We start from the raw sequence: 20389 nt of genomic DNA, 5'->3' as shown, positions 1-20389 counted from the left end.
GGGACAGTCTGGGCATTTCAGCGACAAGGGGGATGGGGCGTAGCACTGGTAAGTAGAAAGGCTAAATTCCCACTTAGGCACAAGTTAAGGTCTAAGTGTAGTACTGGGGGAAACCCATGGGGGTTGCAAGGGGACAAAGGGATGGCTTCTACAATAAAAAGCTGGCCATACAATCCTAGAATTTCAGCCGATTCAGAGCAATCAGCCAAAAGTCTAAAAGTAGGTGGCCCTGCCACCTCGACAAAATTTGATTACTTAATTGACTTCAAATACGCTAATCATTTGCAGAAACGTATAGTTTATAGAGTATATAGAAGATGTTGTATAGTGGTTTAATACCTCTTCTGGAGTCTTCTGAGCAAAGATAGCCTTGGATCCACCATCTTCTTCATCGGGGAAGTCAGGGAATTTTCCTGTAGCATGTCTAAAAATAGACAAAAACATTGCTAGTATCTTTAATATGAATCAGTACATAGAAATAACTATTAGCAAAGATCAAGACGAATCTTGTGTTTTTTATTTAAAGTGGAACAAAAAACAAAGAGTTAAAAATTGTGAACAGATGGAGTTTTTATTGCCGAGGAGACATGCAATATCTATTCTGCAATAAAATATACTTACCTGCCTGTTCACAATCTTTTCTAGAATGTACACTGAGTTGCATGGGAGAGACATCATCTGGCGGGGCCAATCATGAAGGCTGCAGATCGGCACCTAGAAGAAGCTGGTAAGAAGATGCCAGGGTGGGGGAGGTAAGTACCTGTGCCTTTAGTTCTGCTTTACGCTACCCTTTTTTTCTATTTTAAATTTTAAAAAGTAAATGAACTGTTTGAGCAGTTGTAGTGATTTTTAAGGGCCCAATTTACACCAGCATGTGTGTGTTAAGGTGCACATACCACACGCCAGCTGGTGTGCATTGCACATGTACTGTATGCTGCAATGCACAGTACTACACGTGTACTGTATGCTGCAATGCACTGTACTACACATCAATATATTTTACTACACATCACTGTTATTTCCTTTTTGGATAAAGGTTTTCCATGGATAAATAAAAGCTGATCATTGCAAGCACCCATGTCAGTGGCAAATGGTTTGTCCCATCACTGTAACTGCAATAAAGCTTTTTCTTTTGAAAAATAACAGACCTACTGGCCGGTTTACCAGATGTAAATAGAAGAAAGAAACAAATCAATGCAGCCAACACATCTAAGAATTGGTATGGCACAATATAATAAATGTTTGTTTTTGGAGGTACTACTGCCTTAATCAAAATATCATTTTTTCACAATTGTGATCCTTTAAAACAAATTTAAAGAGCTGGTGAGCTCAAAACCAATATTTTTAGTTATTCACGAATGCCAGCAAGTCAGCCTACCTACTACCTTCTCCTATCATTTAGAGGTCAGAAATGCCTCCTTTACAGATCCTGGCTATGCCCCCTCACAATGCAATGCCAACCATTTTGCTGTATACCCTGTGTGGCATATTAAATAGAAAATTCAACAAGAACGTGAGACACCTGAAAATGGACATAGCAAATAGATGGACCTGTGAAGTGCAAAAATCTGCACAAAGGTTCCCAGAATATAAAATGCAGTGGATGATTTAGGAGGTTGCATAAATCCAATCTTTAAAAGGAAACTGTCAGGATAGAAATATAGGAGCTGCCATTGCTGAGGCCAATATAGGGTCAGTGATCACTTGTAGTCTAACAGTTGCTGGCCTGTCAATTGCCTGATCTCACACACTGTCTCCCCATCTTCCAAATGTGCAAGGTTAGACAGTTGACAAGGGTGCAATATCAATCTTTAAGCATGTACAATTATAATAGCTGAAGCAAGAATATCTAAATTCCAGCATAAGCCTGATCGTGACTAACTCCCTATAAATATCTGTTCTGGGTCAACTGAACCTTTACTAGTGACCATAACTAATCGTTTTGACAAACATTTACAACAAAAATAGTTGTTGAGAAAAAAAAAAAAAAGGAAAACCCTATAGCTAATTCAAAGTGAGTAAGTGATAAGCATTATTTTCGTGGAGGTAATATATAGCTTGACACACCTAGGCTCTAGAGTGAGATATGAGCCTGAGCCCCTGAACTTCATTCCTGTGCCCTCTGCTCCAGACTTACCAAGTCCAACCCCTGTAATGTCTTATACAGCCAACATGATCACCTAAATACCTCCTGTACCTAAACACTCAACCCTCACAATCTGTCCTGTGCACCTAACCCTCCCAACTTCCAAAATTCCACCTTGGATTGCATGTTCCCTCTCCTCCTGGGGAAGTGGATTGGCTGCACACTTGCCTACAGTGATTGCAAACGCAGGAAGCACTGGGTTACATAGTTAGTGAGGTTGAAAAAATACATCAGTTCATGCAGTTCAACCTATGATGTGTGTGTGTTTGCTGTTAACCGTACATTGTATACTCCTGTATGTTGTGGTCTTTAAGATGCCCATCTAATAGTTTTTTGAAACTATCGATGCTCCCTGCTGATACGACTGCTTGTGGAAGAGAATTCCATATCCTTACTGCTCTTACAGTGAAGAACCCCCTGTGTATTTTAAGGTTAAACCGCCTTTCCTCTAGTTTTAGTGAGTGGCCATGTGCCTTTTTGTATTCCCTTTCTCTGAATAGTTTGTTCCTTATGCTAAGGTCGCCAGTACAGTATTTGTACATTGACATCATATCCCCCCTCAATCGTCTCTTCTCCAGAGAGAATAAGTTCAGTGCTTGTAGTCTTTCCTCATAGCTGATGTCCTCCATTCCCCTAATTATTTTTGTTGCCCTTCTCTGGACTCTTTCCAGTTCCAGCACATCCTTCCTGAGGACCGGTGCCCAGAACTGGACAGCATACTCCAGATGTGGCCGGACCAGAGTCTTGTAGAGTGGGAGAATAATCTCTTTATTTCTGGAGTGAATCCCCTTTTTTATACATCCCAGTATTCTGTTGGCTTTGCTTGCAGCGGCTTGGCATTGCTGGCCACTGCCAAGCCTGTTGTCTACCAGTACCCCCAAGTCCTTTTCCATCCTAGACTCACCCAGAGGTTCCCCCCCTAGTGAGTAGTATACCCTATAAGCCCACTGGAAGCAGAGATCTGTTTGCCTATTCTTCTAATTGAATGGTTCATATGTGCTTCAAACAATGAATATATCCTAAGGAACACATTTCCATATAACTTTTTTTTTTTTTTTAAGGGCTTGTTCATGCTGATTTTCTTTAGGAATTTTGCTGGCAAGTAAACGCCTAGTCTAAAAATGTACACTAAGTCAACTGGATCAGTTCAGGCTTTGCAGTTGAGGGGAATGAATTGTATTTGTCTAACCGCAACTTCCTATAGTTTACCTTGGTGGGCCGGGGGGGGGGGGGGGGGTTGAGCCACAGGGAGAACACTGCCTAAGAAATGCACTGTGTTTGATGCTCTTCTGAATCAAGCAATGTCTAAACAAAGCTCTAACTACCAATGGATAGTATAGCTGCTCTCCAAATGCAAAAAACAGCATTTTTATCAACAAAATTCATAAGAGCTGCGCAAACTGTTTGCACAATATAAATCCTTTATAAAAATGTGTAATTATAGTGGTCATAGTAATAAAAGTAAACTCCCACACAAGCATTGTGAGCACACCATGGATCTTCAGAATGGGTTCAAAGCTTTATTCAGCGATCACATTGTTACAGCAGAAGCAACATTTAGGAGTCTCGCAGGACCCCTTCATCAGGCATGTGACAGTCACTTCATTCTACGGGGTTCTGAAACGTTGCTTCTGCTGTAACAATGTGATAGCTGAATAAAGCTTAGGACTCATTATGGAGATCCATGGGGTGCTGGTAAAGTTTTCTCGCTCGGACTAGCTTCAGTTTCAGTCGGTGGTCGCTGCAGCACCCACTTATACATACAGCCATTTCTTCAGGAAAGTGTGCATTGTAAGTAGCGCGTTGAAACACATGAGCATTGTGACACCACAAATGTGACGGATCAATGGGATCAATAAAGATTCTTAAGTGCTATCTGGACTGGCATTGCACTACTTTTAACTGTGGCAGAATACTTACTGTACAACAAATAAGAGTGTTAAAGAAAGACAACAAGCAATAGGAAAAAAAAAGACCACAGAACAGGTGACAAGCTGATTTTAAAATGCTGATTTTGATTGCATGTTGTCATAAAGTTTGCTCATAGCATAATAACCATTGTTAAAATGGTTTCCAAAACTCTATTTGCTTAAAGTGATTGTAAAGTCTTGTTTTTTTAAGCAACAAACATGTTATACTTACCTCCTCTGTGCAGTTGGTTTTGCACAGAGCAGCCCGGATCCTCCACATCTCGGGTCCCTCACTACTGCTCCTAGCCCCTCCCTCCTGTAGAGTACCCCCACAGCAAGCAGCATGCTATGTGGGTACCCGATCCGAGCTGCAGCTCTGTGTGTCCATTCAGACAAGGAGCTGTGGTTTGGCCCCACCCTCTCTCTCCTGATTGGCTAACTGACTTTGATTGAAAGCCGTGGGAGCAAATGGTGCCGGGGTTGTGTTTCAGCCAATCAGGAGGGAGAGTCCCAGATGGCAGAGGGACTCGTGGACATCGCTGGACAGAGATGGGGCTTAGGTAAGTATTAGGGGGTTCTGGGGAGGCTGCTTCACACAGAAGGCTTTTTATCTTAATGCATAGATGCATTAAGATAAAAAACCTTCTGACTTTACAACTCTTTTAAAGTGTAAGTATATGGAAACCTTTTTTTTTGGGGTAGAATAGGCAACGATCAAACTCCTTTTAGGTTATTAGGTTATTTTTTGCATTCTGTCCTGGTGGGGAGATTTCTCATTATTTCCTGTCCTGGAGAAGCAACAGGAAGTGAGAAGAAATCTCCCCAGAACATAGAGAGCTCCCATGTTATACAATCAGTCAATTTTAAGCGTTTGTTACCCCAACACTTCATATTCCTGATATGTTCCTGCTGTACCATGTACTTGTATTACTTCCTTTGTGTAAAATCCCTGGTGTTCCCTTTGCCTTTCTATTAAAAACTGACCACACTAATCAGGAGAGCACACCGTGGTTAGTTCTCTAGCTATGCTGGGAACTCAGTGTGCTCTCCTCCAATGATCAGACTTGTCCTGCCATGCCCTGGCTGTACAGCCATTTACTGGGAAGATCATTGTGCTGCTGATTCTCCTCCTCCCCCCAGCTCTTATGCAGCTGAGAACAGAGGGAATGTGATCACTTATAAAAAAAGGAAAAAAGGTATTTATAATGTTTTCTTTATATCTTTACAAAAATGCTTTGCATTCCATTTTTTTTCTAAACTGAATGGGTTGTTTTACAAGGTGATCAATTGACTGATGCAGTGTGATGTTGAAAGTTGAAGGTTTTCAAGATAAAGCAACAGAAAAGGAATCATCAAAGACTTGAAGGTACTTCCTTAGGACTTTATAAACACAAGAAAATATTAAGAATACTATTGTGTGAATTTTTAAATCAGTAGGGAACATTGCAATTCTGTTTTTATATATAATGTACAAGTATGGGGCTAAAAAACAAAAAAAGGTATTGTGTTCATTTCTATCTGTGGTCATTTTGTTATTGGTAATATTTGAATCTACCTAAAGTTTTACTTTTTCTTAGACACAGTGCCAGGCCTTTAATGCTGTCCACAGTGCAGGGATTTCTCTCTTTACCTATGGTCCAAACCTGGTACTCAGGGCTCTACTATGCCACAAACTTCCTGATTCCTCTGTCGATATAATTCTATGGAGAATTCACCAGGGGTTGGTGACACCACAATGCTGGTAGTACCACCATGCACCCTAGTGAATTCCTAATAGGATAGGACAAGTAAATGCACACTCCAGAGACAAGAACCAGGACATTTAGCACATACGTTGTGCAGAGCTCAAGCTTTCACTGTAACATTGGGGGTACAGGAGGATGTCTTCATGAAGGTCATGGACATCAGTAAAGACCCATAGAGGTACAATCACAATCTAATTCCACCTGGAATGTAATAGGATGGTCAAAGCCAGTTGTTTTATAAACATTTTAAATATTTATTACTATTAGATACTTCATGTGTTGTTTTATACGCATGGCATGTTTAACCACTTTCCGACCAGCTGCCGCAGAAATACTGCGGCAGGCTGGCTCCCACAGGCAAATCGCTCTACATGTACACCGCTTGCTCTGGAGAGGCTAGGGGGCGAGTGCCCACCTCCAGCGGCACGCTCCCACCCCCGCTCGTCAGCCTGGAAGCCAGTGCGCGTGGCAGGGGGCTACGATTGCCGCCTGACACCGGCAATCTCTCCCCGCTGAGAGAGAAGGACGGTCGGCTGTTGTAAACACAGCCATCCGTCATTCTCCCTGGGATGATCACAGAAACTATGTGATCCTGCTACATAGAATCGCATGTCTCTATGATCATCTCACAAGCCCAACACCCCCCCCCCCTCACAGTTAGAATCACTCCCCTATGCTTACATTTAACCCCTTGATCACCAACAGTATTAACCCCTTCCCTGCCAATGGCATTATTACAGTAACAGTGCATATTTTTAGCACTGATTACTGTAGTAATGTCACTGGTACCCCAAAAAGTATCAAAAATGTCAGTTAGGGGTCCATTCTGTCTGGAATGTCGTAGTCCCTCAAAAAAATCGCAGATCACCGCCATTACTAGTAAAAAAAAAAAATAAATAAAAATTACATGTCTTCCCCGTAATTAGTAAATGCAATAACTTTTGTGCAAACCAATCATAATATGCTTATTGCGATTTTTCTTACCAAAAATATGTAGCAGAAAACAAATTGGCCTAAAATGTAAAAAAAATTAGATTTTTTTTAAGAATGTCATATAAAAGAATGTGAAAAATATTGTTTTTTTTTTTCAAAATTGTCGCTCCTTTTTTTTTTATAGGGCAAAATTAAAAATCGCACAGGTGATTAAATACCACCAAAAGAAAGCTCTATTTGGGGGGAAAAAAGGACGTAAATTTCGTTTGGGTACAGGGTCACATGACCGTGCAATTGTCCGTTAAAGTAACGCAGTGCCGAATCCCAAAATAGGGCCTGGTCATTAAGGGGGCAAATCCTTCCGGGGCTAAAATGGTTAAGAATGACAATTATGCCAAGACTAGATGATTTAATCAGGTAGAAGAATAGTAGTGGACTGTGGACGCGTAAAAAATATATCATGGTCAAAACTGTAAGAAATAATTAAACTCTGCTTTCGATACCAAAAAATCCACTACTCTCATTAATTATATAACCTACACTGGAATCAATAAAGTGAGAATATGATTAGTTGCTATAGGCAACAGTAAAAGTTGGATACAGTACTTTGTAAAGCATACCTTTCTCATTTCTGGCACAAAAAGAAATTGTATATTATTGGTCACACTATTTCACAAATATCCAAAAGGTATGTTTAAAAAAAAACGATGTAGGTGGCATATAAAAGGCACTGAGGTGTAGTTTAGACATGAAGGTCTCCAAAGGATTTTTATGATGAGACTACTGAGCTATTCTTGGCAGGAATCCCTTATTGATGGTGGGAACTGACCTACCATGAGTATACAAGCTAAACGCAATGAGTTGGTTTGCAAGACCTTTTATTCAGTCGCTGGCTTCTCCTTACTAATAGCAGGGTCTGACATAACATGGCCCACTGAGCTGCTGCAGCCCATCTGCTTTCCAAGGGAAGCAAAAGCCAAAAGGACAAAGGCAGAATCATTATTTATTGCCTGTCCTATCAACACCTTCTGTACTGAGGCAGCCCCAGCATTCCTCTCCCACAGATCTCTAATCAATGAGCTGTTTCCAGGCTATTGTATAATGGTACAGCCTCAACTGTTGTGGTATAAATCAATGAACGGCCTATTCTCAATTTTTGTCAACAAGTTGGAAAATCTCTGTGTGATAACGATTCCTTAGTGATGGGTAAATGTACTCGATATTGCAACTTGGGAAGCCTTTTAGCGTTCACAGCTCGATTCTTACCCAGTTGTTGTAAGCGATGCTTGACTAGGGATTTCTGCAGTCACACTTACAGAAGGAAAATTGATATTTATTAAGTGCGACAGAGGAAAAACATGATGTACTGTAAAATTGTAACAAGTTTTGTATTTAGCCTCATGTAAGAATAATGGCAGTCAATGCCCCTAACAACCAGACCATGACCATCCTCTAACTGTCATTTATCTACTTTAGGATTAGAAATGCAGGCATCTGATTGGTGTACCATAGTGATTTATTTTAATTTTTTTGACTCACCAATGAATCTATCATATTCATTACTATTGAGGTCTATGGCCAAATTTAGAGGCTATCAAACTAACCATGGGTTTTACCCTCAGATCTATCACAAAATCAAAAAACTCAACATTTATACCTATCTTCTACCTAACTTGTATCTGCAACATAAATATGCCATTACTAGTTTTGTGTAGCACTTGTAGCTTCCAGTGAGGGGTTGCTGGGAACTTACAGTGCCTTGCGAAAGTATTCGGCCCCCATGAACTTTGCGACCTTTTGCCACATTTCAGGCTTCAAACATGAAGATATAAAACTGTAATTTTTTTGTGAAGAATCAACAACAAGTGGGACACAATCATGAAGTGGAACGAAATTTATTGGATATTTCAAACTTTTTTAACAAATAAAAAACGGAAAAATTGGGCGTGCAAAATTATTCAGCCCCCTTAAGTTAATACTTTGTAGCGCCACCTTTTTCTGCGATTACAGCTGTAAGTCACTTCTGGAGAGAGTTTGCTGCACTGAAAGTAAAGGAGCTGAATAATTTTGCACGCCCAATTTTTCCGTTTTTTATTTGTTAAAAAAGTTTGAAATATCCAATAAATTTCGTTCCACTTCATGATTGTGTCCCACTTGTTGATTCTTCACAAAAAATTACAGTTTATATCTTTATGTTTCAAGGAGGAAGACAGATAGGGAAAATAATGAGGATGGAACAAGAACTACATCTCCTCCCTTTTTATCTTCTTGTTAAGAAAATGTATTTAAGGCGTGTTTCACTTGTTTTGTGTATTATCTGTATACGAATAACCTTTTGACTAACCCTCAATAAAACTCATAATTGAAAAAAAATAAATAAATCTTTATGTTTCAAGCCTGAAATGTGGCAAAAGGTCGCAAAGTTCAAGGGGGCCGAATACTTTCGCAAGGCACTATATCTGTCTGTGATAGGTAAGTAAATAGATCTTGGTAAACAGCAACGCCTGCACTTTCTTTTTCTGATTTTTGTTCCCCTAAATAAGCAGCTGAATATATTCCTTACGTCACTTGTTTAAACAGATTTCCTTTTTTTTTTTTTTTTTTTTACATTTTGTAAAAACATCACCTAGCTAGACAGCCTGTGCATGTACCAAGCTTTACAACTGTGAAAAAGTATTATTTTTTTAAGTGATGTGTGAAAAAAAATACATATTTTTCAGGAACTTTTTAACATAGGTTATCCTATAATTATTGGAGACAGTTTTAAACAAATTCACTTATATCCTGCTTCACTTGATAATTCACAACCTACACAATATAATACATTGATAGCTTTTTTTAATAGCTTTATACAATTGATTTATTTTATTGTTTTGTAGACTTTGTCACTATTTATAGTAAATGATGTGATCTGTGCCTACATATTCAAATGGAACTCACACTAAATGACTTTTCACACGCATTTCAAGTGTTCCTTGGAAATTGCACCATGGCTTATCTTTCCCTTTTATCAGAATAACTCCCTATGTACCTTCTAACTATAGGAAACTAAAATAAAAATAATACAATGGAATGCTAAAATATAAAGACTGTACAATGTTTTGTTTGTGCACAGTAAAACAAGATAATAAAATTAAAGGAGAAGTCCAGCCTAACACTAAAATAGCTACATCTACAGACATCCATGATCTAACACTAACCTATCTAACCCTTTAAAGAAGAAATCACTATACATACCTTTAATGAAGCCGATCTGACCCGATCCCACGCTGAGCTGTCAGCCGCGGCTTTGCTGTGGAGGTGGGTGCAGAGGGGGCAGCAGACAACTGAAGCCCCATAGTAAGTCTATGGGTGACGTCACTTCCCATTCATTTTAAGTAAATTGATTGAGCTTTCTAATTTTGGGACACACAGGGGTAGATTTACTAAAACTGGAGAGTGCAAAATCTAGTGCAGGTCTGCAAATAAACCAATCAGCTTGCAGGTCTTGTTGTCAAAGCTTAATTCAAGAAACTGCACCGGATTTTGCACTGTCCAGTTTTAGTAAATCAACCCCAGAGTGTTTGATGAATAGTATAAACAGTTAACTGATTGGTTTTACTTTCTGCCTTGAACTGCTCTGTAATAACACATGTAGCACTGCCCCTGGAGGGTTGCTGATAATTGTATGTTCTTCTGTGCTGCTTTGACCCTGTGAACCGTCCAGCCCTCCTGACATTCTAGGTTCAGACATGTTGTGTATACCTTTAAATAACACACAGACACAATGCAAATAGATTTTATATATATTATGGTATGAGTCACGCACTGTATGAGGAAATGTATAATTAAAATAGACCCTTCCCAGATGCTGCATGTACCAATACTGAAAACCATGCAGTAAGAAAGCTAATAGAAAGGGGTGGGGGATACTGCGCTTCTGGGAAGTGTTGTGACTAGTCTTGAAGTAAACGCTTAAGTGAAACTCGGATGTGAAATAATAAATGTGATTGTTGTATAAATTAAGGTCCCTCAAGGATAGGGAGTATAAAAATGATATTTGTTTATATATCAATAAAGTGCATTAGTGTAATCAATACATAAAATAAATGATAAAAATAGTACTCTTATCTCCATAAAAAGACATCAGGTGTAAAGTGCATTAGTGTAATCCATAATTTAAATAAATAATAAAATTAACGTTCTTATCTCAATAGAAAATCCTATAATTAATCAAGTGACAGGTAAAGTGCTCAGTGCATTAAACAAAACATTGTGCATAAAAATCACTCAGTCCTTTATAAAATGCCACAGGTGACCAAAAAAAGTTCACAGGTGAAAAATAAATATTCCAATAATGTATCCAGGTGAAAGAAATGTTATAAAGGTGTTAACCCTCCACCTAACACCGTGTAAAAAATGTGGGGTGCTTCTTCTCTATTGTGTACCCCTCTGGGTGTGCTAATCGCTCACCTCCATATCTCAGATCATGCACCTTGTCAGAAATCACCGGGGCTCCTCTCCACTCCTACTCTGTTTTTTTTTTTTGAATCAAAAACCTAGTTTATTAAACTGTGAAAAAGTACAACAAGCACCATAAAATAGGAGCATATAAAGGTACAAAACCACACGTACAGTAATGGACAAGCAAGGCATCAAAATACAAGAAATAAACCCAGAAGGAGAGATAAACACATCCCACACCACCCCCCCTAACAAAAAAAAAAAAAAAGAAAACAAAAATAAAGACAAAAATAAAAGTAAAAAAAAAAACCCCCCATAGAGAGAGGATCCCCCAGAGTCCATAAAGCATCAGTCCAACAGCACAGAGAACATAAAACAAAGAAAACGTACACATGTATAACCCATCAAGTGGAACACGTTAAGGACGACTGCAGCCACCTATCCCAGATCTTATGATATCTAGCGGGGCAGCCCCGGTTAACATAAATAATCTTTTTATAAGGCAGAGTAGCATTCACTTTGGCAATCCAGGCATTCAGTGTAGGAGGCGAGGGTTGCATCCAGCTACGCGCCAATAGCTTCCGGGCACTGAACAGTGTTTCGTGTATAAATTTCAAAGTGCTCTTAGGTACCTCTAGATCAGGAAATAAACCCAATAAACATTGCCGCGGATCCAGTGAGACCGGAGAGCCCATCTGATCGTGCAGGAACCGAACCACTTGCTGCCAGAAACAGTTAACGCGGGGACACTGCCAGATCAGGTGCTCAAAGGTACCAGCGTATAGCGAACATTTAGGACAGTCCGGGCTGCGGGAGGGGTCAAACTTTGCCATACGAACAGGAGTAAGATACACCCTGTGTAAAATATAGGTTTGCGTCAGCCTGTCAGACATCTTAGGAGACACCAGCCTACCCACCTCCAGCACATCACTCCAGTCCTCATCATCCAATTCCCCAGCCCATTCCTCCCAGGCAGGTTTCAGAGAATACGCCAACTTCGTAGCTGACGGGGTAAGAAGCAAGTCGTAAAACAACAAAATCAATTGCTTAGGTTCGTCTCCCCGAAGGATCAGAACAACATCCAACGGTTGCAACTGGGGGTAAGTACCACCAAACTGCGCACGCAAAGCGTGACGCAGCTGGAGAAACCGGAAAAACATAGAGTTAGGCAGTTGGAATTCGGCCTTCAGTTGATCAAATTGTTTAAGGTGGCCACTGCGAAGAACATGGGAGAGCAGGTATATGCCGTGTCGTATCCAGACCTGCGGATCCGGAATCAGCAGAAGCTCCCGAAGGCTTCTATTAAACCACAAGGGAGTATCGTCGTTAAAGGGAGGGCAGCCCAGTTTCGCCGCCGCCAAGTCCCAGATCCGCTTATTGTGGAACGCATATGTGTGCCTACCAGGGCTACCAAGCGCACCCGGAAGACCTCGCAGGATATCACAAAAGGGATGAGGGAATTGGCCGGGGGAACCAGCGCTAACCAAGGACTCAAAGCGATGCCTATCTACCTTATCGAAATAAAAGAAATGGGACAACTGCGCCGCTATATAGTATAGGCTAAGATCGGGGACCGCTAGGCCGCCAAGCTTGGTAGGGCACTTCAGGGCCCTCCAGGACAGCTTGTGCCTGGACGAACCCCAAACAAAAGACTTCAAGATAGACTCCAGAACCCGAAAGAATTTCAACTGAATGTATACTGGCGCATGCCAGAGAATGTATAGGATCTTAGGCAGCAAGATCATTTTAATCAAGCCGATGCGGCCCATGACGCCTAACGGTAGCCTAGACCAAACCTGTGTCTTACTCTTAGTCAGCGCTATGAGGGGTTCAACATTTAGGGGTATGTAGTCCGCCAAGTCCCGAGAGACCTGAATCCCCATATATCTAATGGAACTAACTCTCTGCAGTGGCAAAGAGGCCTGGTCCAGCGGGGGGGGGGGGGGGGGGGAAGAGATCAATAGGAAGGATCTGAGACTTGTCCCAATTGATTTTCAATCCAGAGAAGACCCCAAAGCTCTCCTCCTACTCTGTTTTTCAATGAATGATGGTATTCAAACTGCCTAGGATGGATCAGCCTTCTATACTTTCCAGGTGGCCAGCGAATCTCAAAATTAAAAGGCGTACATGCGTCACTTCCGGTTTAGCGTCCCTACGCATTACGCCACTTCCGCTCACGTGGCTTCTTCAGGGGATTCTGAAGCCACGTGAGCGGAAGTGGCGTAATGCGTAGGGACGCTAAACCGGAAGTGACACATGTACGCGGAAGTGAGGCCCGCAATCTTCCCTGTTATCTAACCTAAGGCGCATTGTTTGAGCGACAAATGTGAGTCTTTTTAATCTATATTGAAATAAAGTCGAGTTTACACAACAATATTGCACTATTGTGAGCCTTTTAATTTTGAGATTCGCTGGCCACCTGGAAAGTATAGAAGGCTGATCCATCCTAGGCAGTTTGAATACCATCATTCATTGAAAAACAGAGTAGGAGTGGAGAGGAGCCCCGGTGATTTCTGACAAGGCGCATGATCTGAGATATGGAGGTGAGCGATTAGCACAACCAGAGGGGTACACAATAGAGAAGAAGCACCCCACATTTTTTACACGGTGTTAGGTGGAGGGTTAACACCTTTATGAAATTTCTTTCACCTGGATACATTATTGGAATATTTATTTTTCACCTGTGAACTTTTTTTGGTCACCTGTGGCATTTTATAAAGGACTGAGTGATTTTTATGCACAATGTTTTGTTTAATGCACTGAGCACTTTACCTGTCACTTGATTAATTATAGGATTTTCTATTGAGATAAGAACGTTAATTTTATTATTTATTTAAATTATGGATTACACTAATGCACTTTACACCTGATGTCTTTTTATGGAGATAAGAGTACTATTTTTATCATTTATTTTATGTATTGATTACACTAATGGCACTTTATTGATATATAAACAAATATCATTTTTATTTTCCCTATCCTTGAGGAACCTTAATTTATACAACAATCACATTTATTATTTCACATCCGAGTTTCACTTAAGCATTTACTTCAAGACTAGTCACAACACTTCCCAGAAGCGCAAATAGATTTTAACTTCTTAGTTCAGCTTTACTAAAGGAAAAGGCCTGAAAAGAGTATTAATCAACTAGACACTGGATAAACAGACATAGTTCAGTTGAAATAACACTAAAGATCAGTGAATAACCAGGTAAAATAACAAGTAAATACACCAAATATACACAGCATCTTGCAGTAAGTTAATGAATCTCTCAGAAAGCTATAAATTGCTATAAGAAACACTTTAACTAAAGGGGAAGGCTGGGCCTGCCTATAATACCTGTATCCTAATGAGAGATGAGGTAATCTAGATACCAGTAACGTGTCCCCTTTAAGAGCAATGATATAGCAATGTTCAATTTGCAAGGCCTTGCTAAGATCTTCAGTGGCAGTCGGAGCTCAAAGAACAAATGATTCCCCAGTGTAGCACAGTGGGAAACAGGCAATGCAGAATAGCTGGTTCTGATTATCAATGATACTGGTAACTGGACTCTGAGCAGGTGCTCTCTCACCAATCCTGGTGTCCTTCTTATGAGTTTTGGAAAAACAGGCAGTGGCAACTCTCCATGCTGTGAGATGTTGAGATGGCTGCACTCTGCTGTCTCTGTGAGTCTCGCCAATTCCACTCGATTAGCGATACTGCAGGGATGTCCGCAATGCAGCGATGGTCATCCGTCCCGCCTGGGCTGAGTCTGCAGACAGCTGGGTGGTGTGCAGTAGGCCGAAGTCCACTTCCTCTGCGTCAGACTGATGCACACACGATGGATCCTGGGAAGCAAGAGAGCGTGGGCCTGTTCATCAGATCCCTTTATAGTCTCTCCCACAATTCTCGCCTGGAGCCCATGGCTTCCTGGGAAGTACAGTTCCTAAACAGTTCAGCAGTGCAGGAATATCCTTGTAGAAGACTACAGATCCCATGATGCTTTTCTTCCAGTCTCAAGAGTATGATGCATGAAACGTGAGATTGTGAGCCAGTATTACTATTACACGTGACTTCTTTTTGACAATCATGCTCATAGGGATTATCATCCAAATGCTTCATGTAGACCCATAAGTTAATGGAAACTAGTGTATTATAAAAACAGCAAGCGTTGCAAGGCTTCCTTTGTTTTATAACACGCCTTTATGTCTGGCAAGAAATTTACTGTACACAAATTCTATCTGTTTTACTTCACTCCAGTGTGAAAAAACATATGGGGCTTATTTAATAAGTACAAAGAGCAATGTTGTGTGGTAATCCAAAGCAAGTGGATCTCAGCTTTTCTAAAATTGATGACAGTCAGAACAATGAAAGATTGTAACTATCTGTTATGGAATAATAAACCCTGTGTGACAAAAAACATAGTTGGAACTACAGAAAAAAAAAAAAAAACATTACTGATTTGTAGGTTTTTTTAAACATAAAATTGCAGGCAGCATCTTTTTATGTATACATTTTTAATACAGAAGAAAGCAAAAGAGGCACCGTCTAAGCATTTACTTCAAATTCAAGAATACAAAATACATTTAATTAATTTAAAAAATGCAGCTTAGGCGGCACTTGGCAATGCATCATTGTCATTAAGAATTGTACGTCCTTATTTAACCACCTTAAGACCAGCCGCCGCAGATATACTGCGGCAGGCTGGCTCTCCTGCGCAAACCGTCATACCCGTACGCCGGCTCGCTGAATCGGGTCTCGGGCATGCGTGCCGCTGGCGGCGCGATCACATGCCCGCTCTCTAGCCCAGCAGCTAAGCAACAGTCCGGCGACCGTGTTTGAAAAACCGTTGTAAACACAGCACACTGCTCATCTGTCACTGCTAGAAACAGAGCTCCTGTGTTCCTGTTATCTCAGAACACAGTAACGCAGTGCCGAATAGCAAAATAGGTCCTGGTCATTGAGCAGCCAAATCTTCCGGGGCTAAAGTGGTTAAGGGGGCAAATCCTTCCAGTCCAGAAGTGGTTAATGAGATTCAGCTGCTCACTGGGAAACTTTTACCCACTTTAGAGGTACCATTTCTATCTTCAAAAAGAAAAGTGAAACTTCTCCTTTTGGGTAAAGTTGTGCTTTAAGCCTCTTATATATGTTTCATGTGGAAAAAAGAGATTACTTCTAAACCCCCATCTTCATTTTTGCTGGACTGTCTGGCATGGAATTTGAAATACAAATTAGTGGGACAACTATTACTCTTTATTTTTTCCTTTTTAGGGAAATCTCGAACTTCGCCATCCCTCCAGAAATAAAGTATGTAAGGGTTGGTCACATCAATGGCTTTCCACTGTGAAATCTGTTATAAACACTTCCACCCAAAAACTGCTTACATTTGAAGTAGCATTGAAAAATCTATCCTTTCTTAAATTCTAACATTTTAACATTTTTTTTAAATGCACTTCCACTTTTCTTGCATCCTCTGCAAATTTATTGGACCAAATGTTATCATAACCTTGTCTATCTAAACACGCCATCTCATTGCTATAGATCATATATTGACCATGCTCAACATTCTGCAGGCCTTTTAAAATGGATTCATTTCCAAACGAAATTAACAACTAATATTCTTAACAAAGGTAAATTAATCTGGTGTAGAGCAAGAGCACCACCTCTTCTTTTAAGGAAACGATGTTCAGAATTTGTCACAGTGCCAATCGCCTGAATGCCCTAAATGTGACCATAATTCTGCAGACTTATACCTCATTCCAAAATACAACATTTTGGAAAACTGTTGCCCAATATGCTACTAATCACTTGGTGAACTACCTCCCTCTAATTTTGGCATGGGCAATTCTAGGTATCCTGGAATCACAAGCTAAAATTACAACCGGTAGTAAAGGAAAGTAGAAGATTTACCACCGGAGGATTTTGCTGTCTTACATCCAGGCCACTTTTGCGATTCGGCACTGTGCGAATTTAACAGACAATTGCGCGGTCGTGCAACCCCGTACCCAAACGAAATTTACGTCCTTTTTTCCCCACAAACAGAGATTTCTTTTGGTGGTATTTGATCACCTGTGCGATTTTTACTTTTTGTGCTATAAAGAAAAAAAAAAGAGCGTAAATTTTGAAAAAAATAACAATATTTTTCACATTTTTTTATATGAAATTCCCCTCCAAAAAAATGTAAAAATCAAAATTTTTCTAAATTTTTGGCCAATTTGTTTTCTGCTACCTATGTTTGGTAAAAATAATCACAATAAGTGTATTTTGATTGGTTTGCGCAAAAGTTATTGCGTTTACTAACTAAGGGAAAGATTTCTGTCATTTTTGGTGTTTTTTTTTTTAACGAGTAATGGCGGCGATCTGCGATTTTTTTTGCGGGACTGCGACATTGCGGCGGACAGATTGGACCCTTGACTGACATTTTTGACACTTTTGGGGGTACCAGTGACATTACTACAGTAATCAGTGCTATAAATATGCACTGTTACTGTAAAAATGACACTGGCAGGGAAGGGGTTAATTTTATAGGAGAGGGAGGGGTTAATGCATGCCTGGTGCTTACTGACATGTGTGGGGGGAGGTGACTGAGTGACACAAGGACAGATCGCATGTTCAGCTATGCTGAACCCTGCAATCTGTCACTGTCTGTCACTTAGGAGATTCGCCCGCTTTGTTTACACAAGCGGGCGGATCTCCAAACTCGATTCCCCGACGATCGGGGAAGAGCAGCGGCAATCGCCGCCACCCCTCCCCTGGCCCGACTCCCGCTGTGAATGAATACAGCGGGAGCGAGCCTCCGGCGGTGCGCGAGCGCCGCCCACAAGGGGAGGAGTCCAGCGACGTAGGTCTACGCCGCTGGACAATAACTAACCACTTTGCCGCAGTAGAGCTCAAGTGAGCGGTCGGCAAGTGGTTAAACTTACATTCTACATTAGTAGTATTTGTGCTCATAGAGGTGCAGATGATTTTTTGTGATAATAATGCTGTAGGAGTGGCGGAAACCTTTCTGGGATTTTGAGCGGCACATTGCCGGTGCTGATGGTAGGGCAACTTCTGGGGAATGGATGAAAATTTGGGCATCTCCAACAAATGTGAAGATAAAACTCTATCCTTACTTGTACCTTTAGCGGACAGCAGAAATGGTGGAAAATATTGTTTGTAGTGTAGTGAGGTACCTATAGCACCATTAGAGAATTGTTGTGGCTTTGAATGTTTATGACATAAGATGTAAGCTTTTTCTCCAATGTTGTGGGTAAGTCTCCAGGGCACGCTCCTGTTCTTTGACCCATTCACCGCTTGTGAATACATATAAAACAATGCCACCCAGATAGAACGGGGGCTCATACACTATCTCTTGTTCAAAACAATGTAATATCAAAGCTCTTACTTCAAGAAGGATCGACTTTAAAGTCCAGACTCTACAGCATCTGTAGGTAACCAACAGGCGTGAAAGCAGATTGAGATGCTTGAGTAGATTACTTTTCAAACTGCACCTGTGGTATGTGCAAAAGGGTATGATAACTAGAGGAGGTGAAAAAGGTAAATGAAAACAGACAGACCAACTTTTCTAAAAGGACAGAAAAACTGTCAAGCAACTACTGCTCTGCCAGAATCTGCGGGTGCACTGAATGCAATCAAATGCTTCTTGTAATACAATTCCCACATTACCCTCATCTTTTAACCTTGTTTTGGATTTTTTTAAGCACATTGTGTATAGATGTCCTCTGGATACTTTTTTTCTAACTAACACCAAGCCTATTTAAAATATGTTGTCTACTCCCAAGTGATTAACTTCATCAGCTCCCACAACTGCCTTTTCTATGTGGTGGATGCTGAGAAAACACTCTCCTAATCAGAGCAGACAGCAGTGGGATCACTCTATTGACCTTAGTGCAATAACCACTTTGAACAATACTGAAAACTTTTTACAGTTAGTCAAGGCAGTGTAATTGAGAAAGAAGGAGTGCTCCATACATTTAATGCTTGGGGAATAACATGAGGATTAAGGCATATATTATAATCACGGTTCTCAGGAGGATTCCACCCTGCTGATTGCAGGCAGGAAACTCCACTCTCCTGATAGAGGCCCTTGTGCCACCTCCCACTTACGCTAATGGTGACTTGATTTATGGAAGGTTGTGATTTCTACATCTCTGTCTTGCACTGAGATTTATCCCCTGTCTGGCATGGAGGCCTGCCTTTCTTTTCTTAGGATTAGAAACCTGCTCCAGGGTAAATCAAGCATGTGAGGAGCGTGAGACATTTATACACAGAAACGCTGTATTCTGATGGTAGATAAGAAGCTTTTGGTCCACTGGGGTTAAACAGATTCCACTTGCAGTTGTATACTAATCCCAGCCAACAACTGTAACCATTATACAATTCCGGTGCTGGATGGAGCCCTAAACGACAGAAAAGAGAAATAAAAGAAAGGTGTAGACAATATTTTGTGAAAACCTTCAATAGATAAACCGTTGTTGCAGGTAGGCTTGATAAAATACAAAAGTACATAATACAAGAGCCTGTGGCTTTGTGATGAGAGTGAAAGTGGCATTCATGGTGGGCCGTGTATCCTTTTTGTTGCTAGTTGAACTTCCCGTGTTTTCTACTTTCCTCATACTGAGGGGATTAATGCACTTGTTCCAGTCGACATGATCTAGTGAAAACGCAATACAGAGAAAGCGTTCACCCAAATAAGCTTTTTTTTCTTCTGGGGAGGCTCAATGGAAAACAGCAAACTTGAGAAAGCAAAAGGAACAAAACAGTATAGATTTCTGCAGCCACAGGTGTGGTTATTTGTAGAACTCAGCAGTCTTTTGAGCAGGCCTGATAATGCCCTGCTTTCCTATGGTTAGCTGAAAGGAAAACATCCTCTTGAATTAATGGGACTTCATGCCACGTCTGGGGGATTTCCTTCTCTCTGACCACAACCTCATTTTTTACTACGTTGTTCATTAAACCCACACCTGTGGCAGCAGCCTTCCTGCCCTCCTGGAGCTCAGCAGTGAATGTTGGACGTGTTCAACCCATAGAGTTCGGCATGTAGCAAATACCGCTGCTTGTCAGCTTTGTCTTGGGAATACCTGGGGGATCTAGAATAAGTTGTCATCATAAATATTTTATATGCATGAAGAATAAATCCATGCTATGCAAATTAAATCTGCAAACTTTCCACAAGCTGCCTGTTGGCTATATACTACATGCTTACTGTGCAATTTTTTTTTTTTTTTGC

The 20389-nt window shown here is 40.7% G+C and overlaps 1 protein-coding gene across 1 annotated transcript in view; it reads right to left on the bottom strand.

The window, feature by feature from the left end:
* DRC11 (dynein regulatory complex subunit 11) overlaps window positions 1–20389 on the bottom strand; it is a 315369-nt gene that overhangs the window by 93684 nt on the left and 201296 nt on the right. Inside the window, exon 7 of the mRNA XM_082262397.1 lies at window positions 340–424. Within this exon, the coding sequence (XP_082118523.1) occupies window positions 340–424 (85 nt within the window). The remainder of the gene's footprint in view (window positions 1–339; window positions 425–20389) is intronic.

Source organism: Pelophylax lessonae (genome assembly GCF_965119305.1).
Source record: "Pelophylax lessonae genome assembly, chromosome: 6".
NCBI lineage: Eukaryota > Metazoa > Chordata > Amphibia > Anura > Ranidae > Pelophylax > Pelophylax lessonae.
Note: the sequence above shows the minus strand (reverse complement) of the source record. Positions and strands in the feature narration are given on the sequence as shown.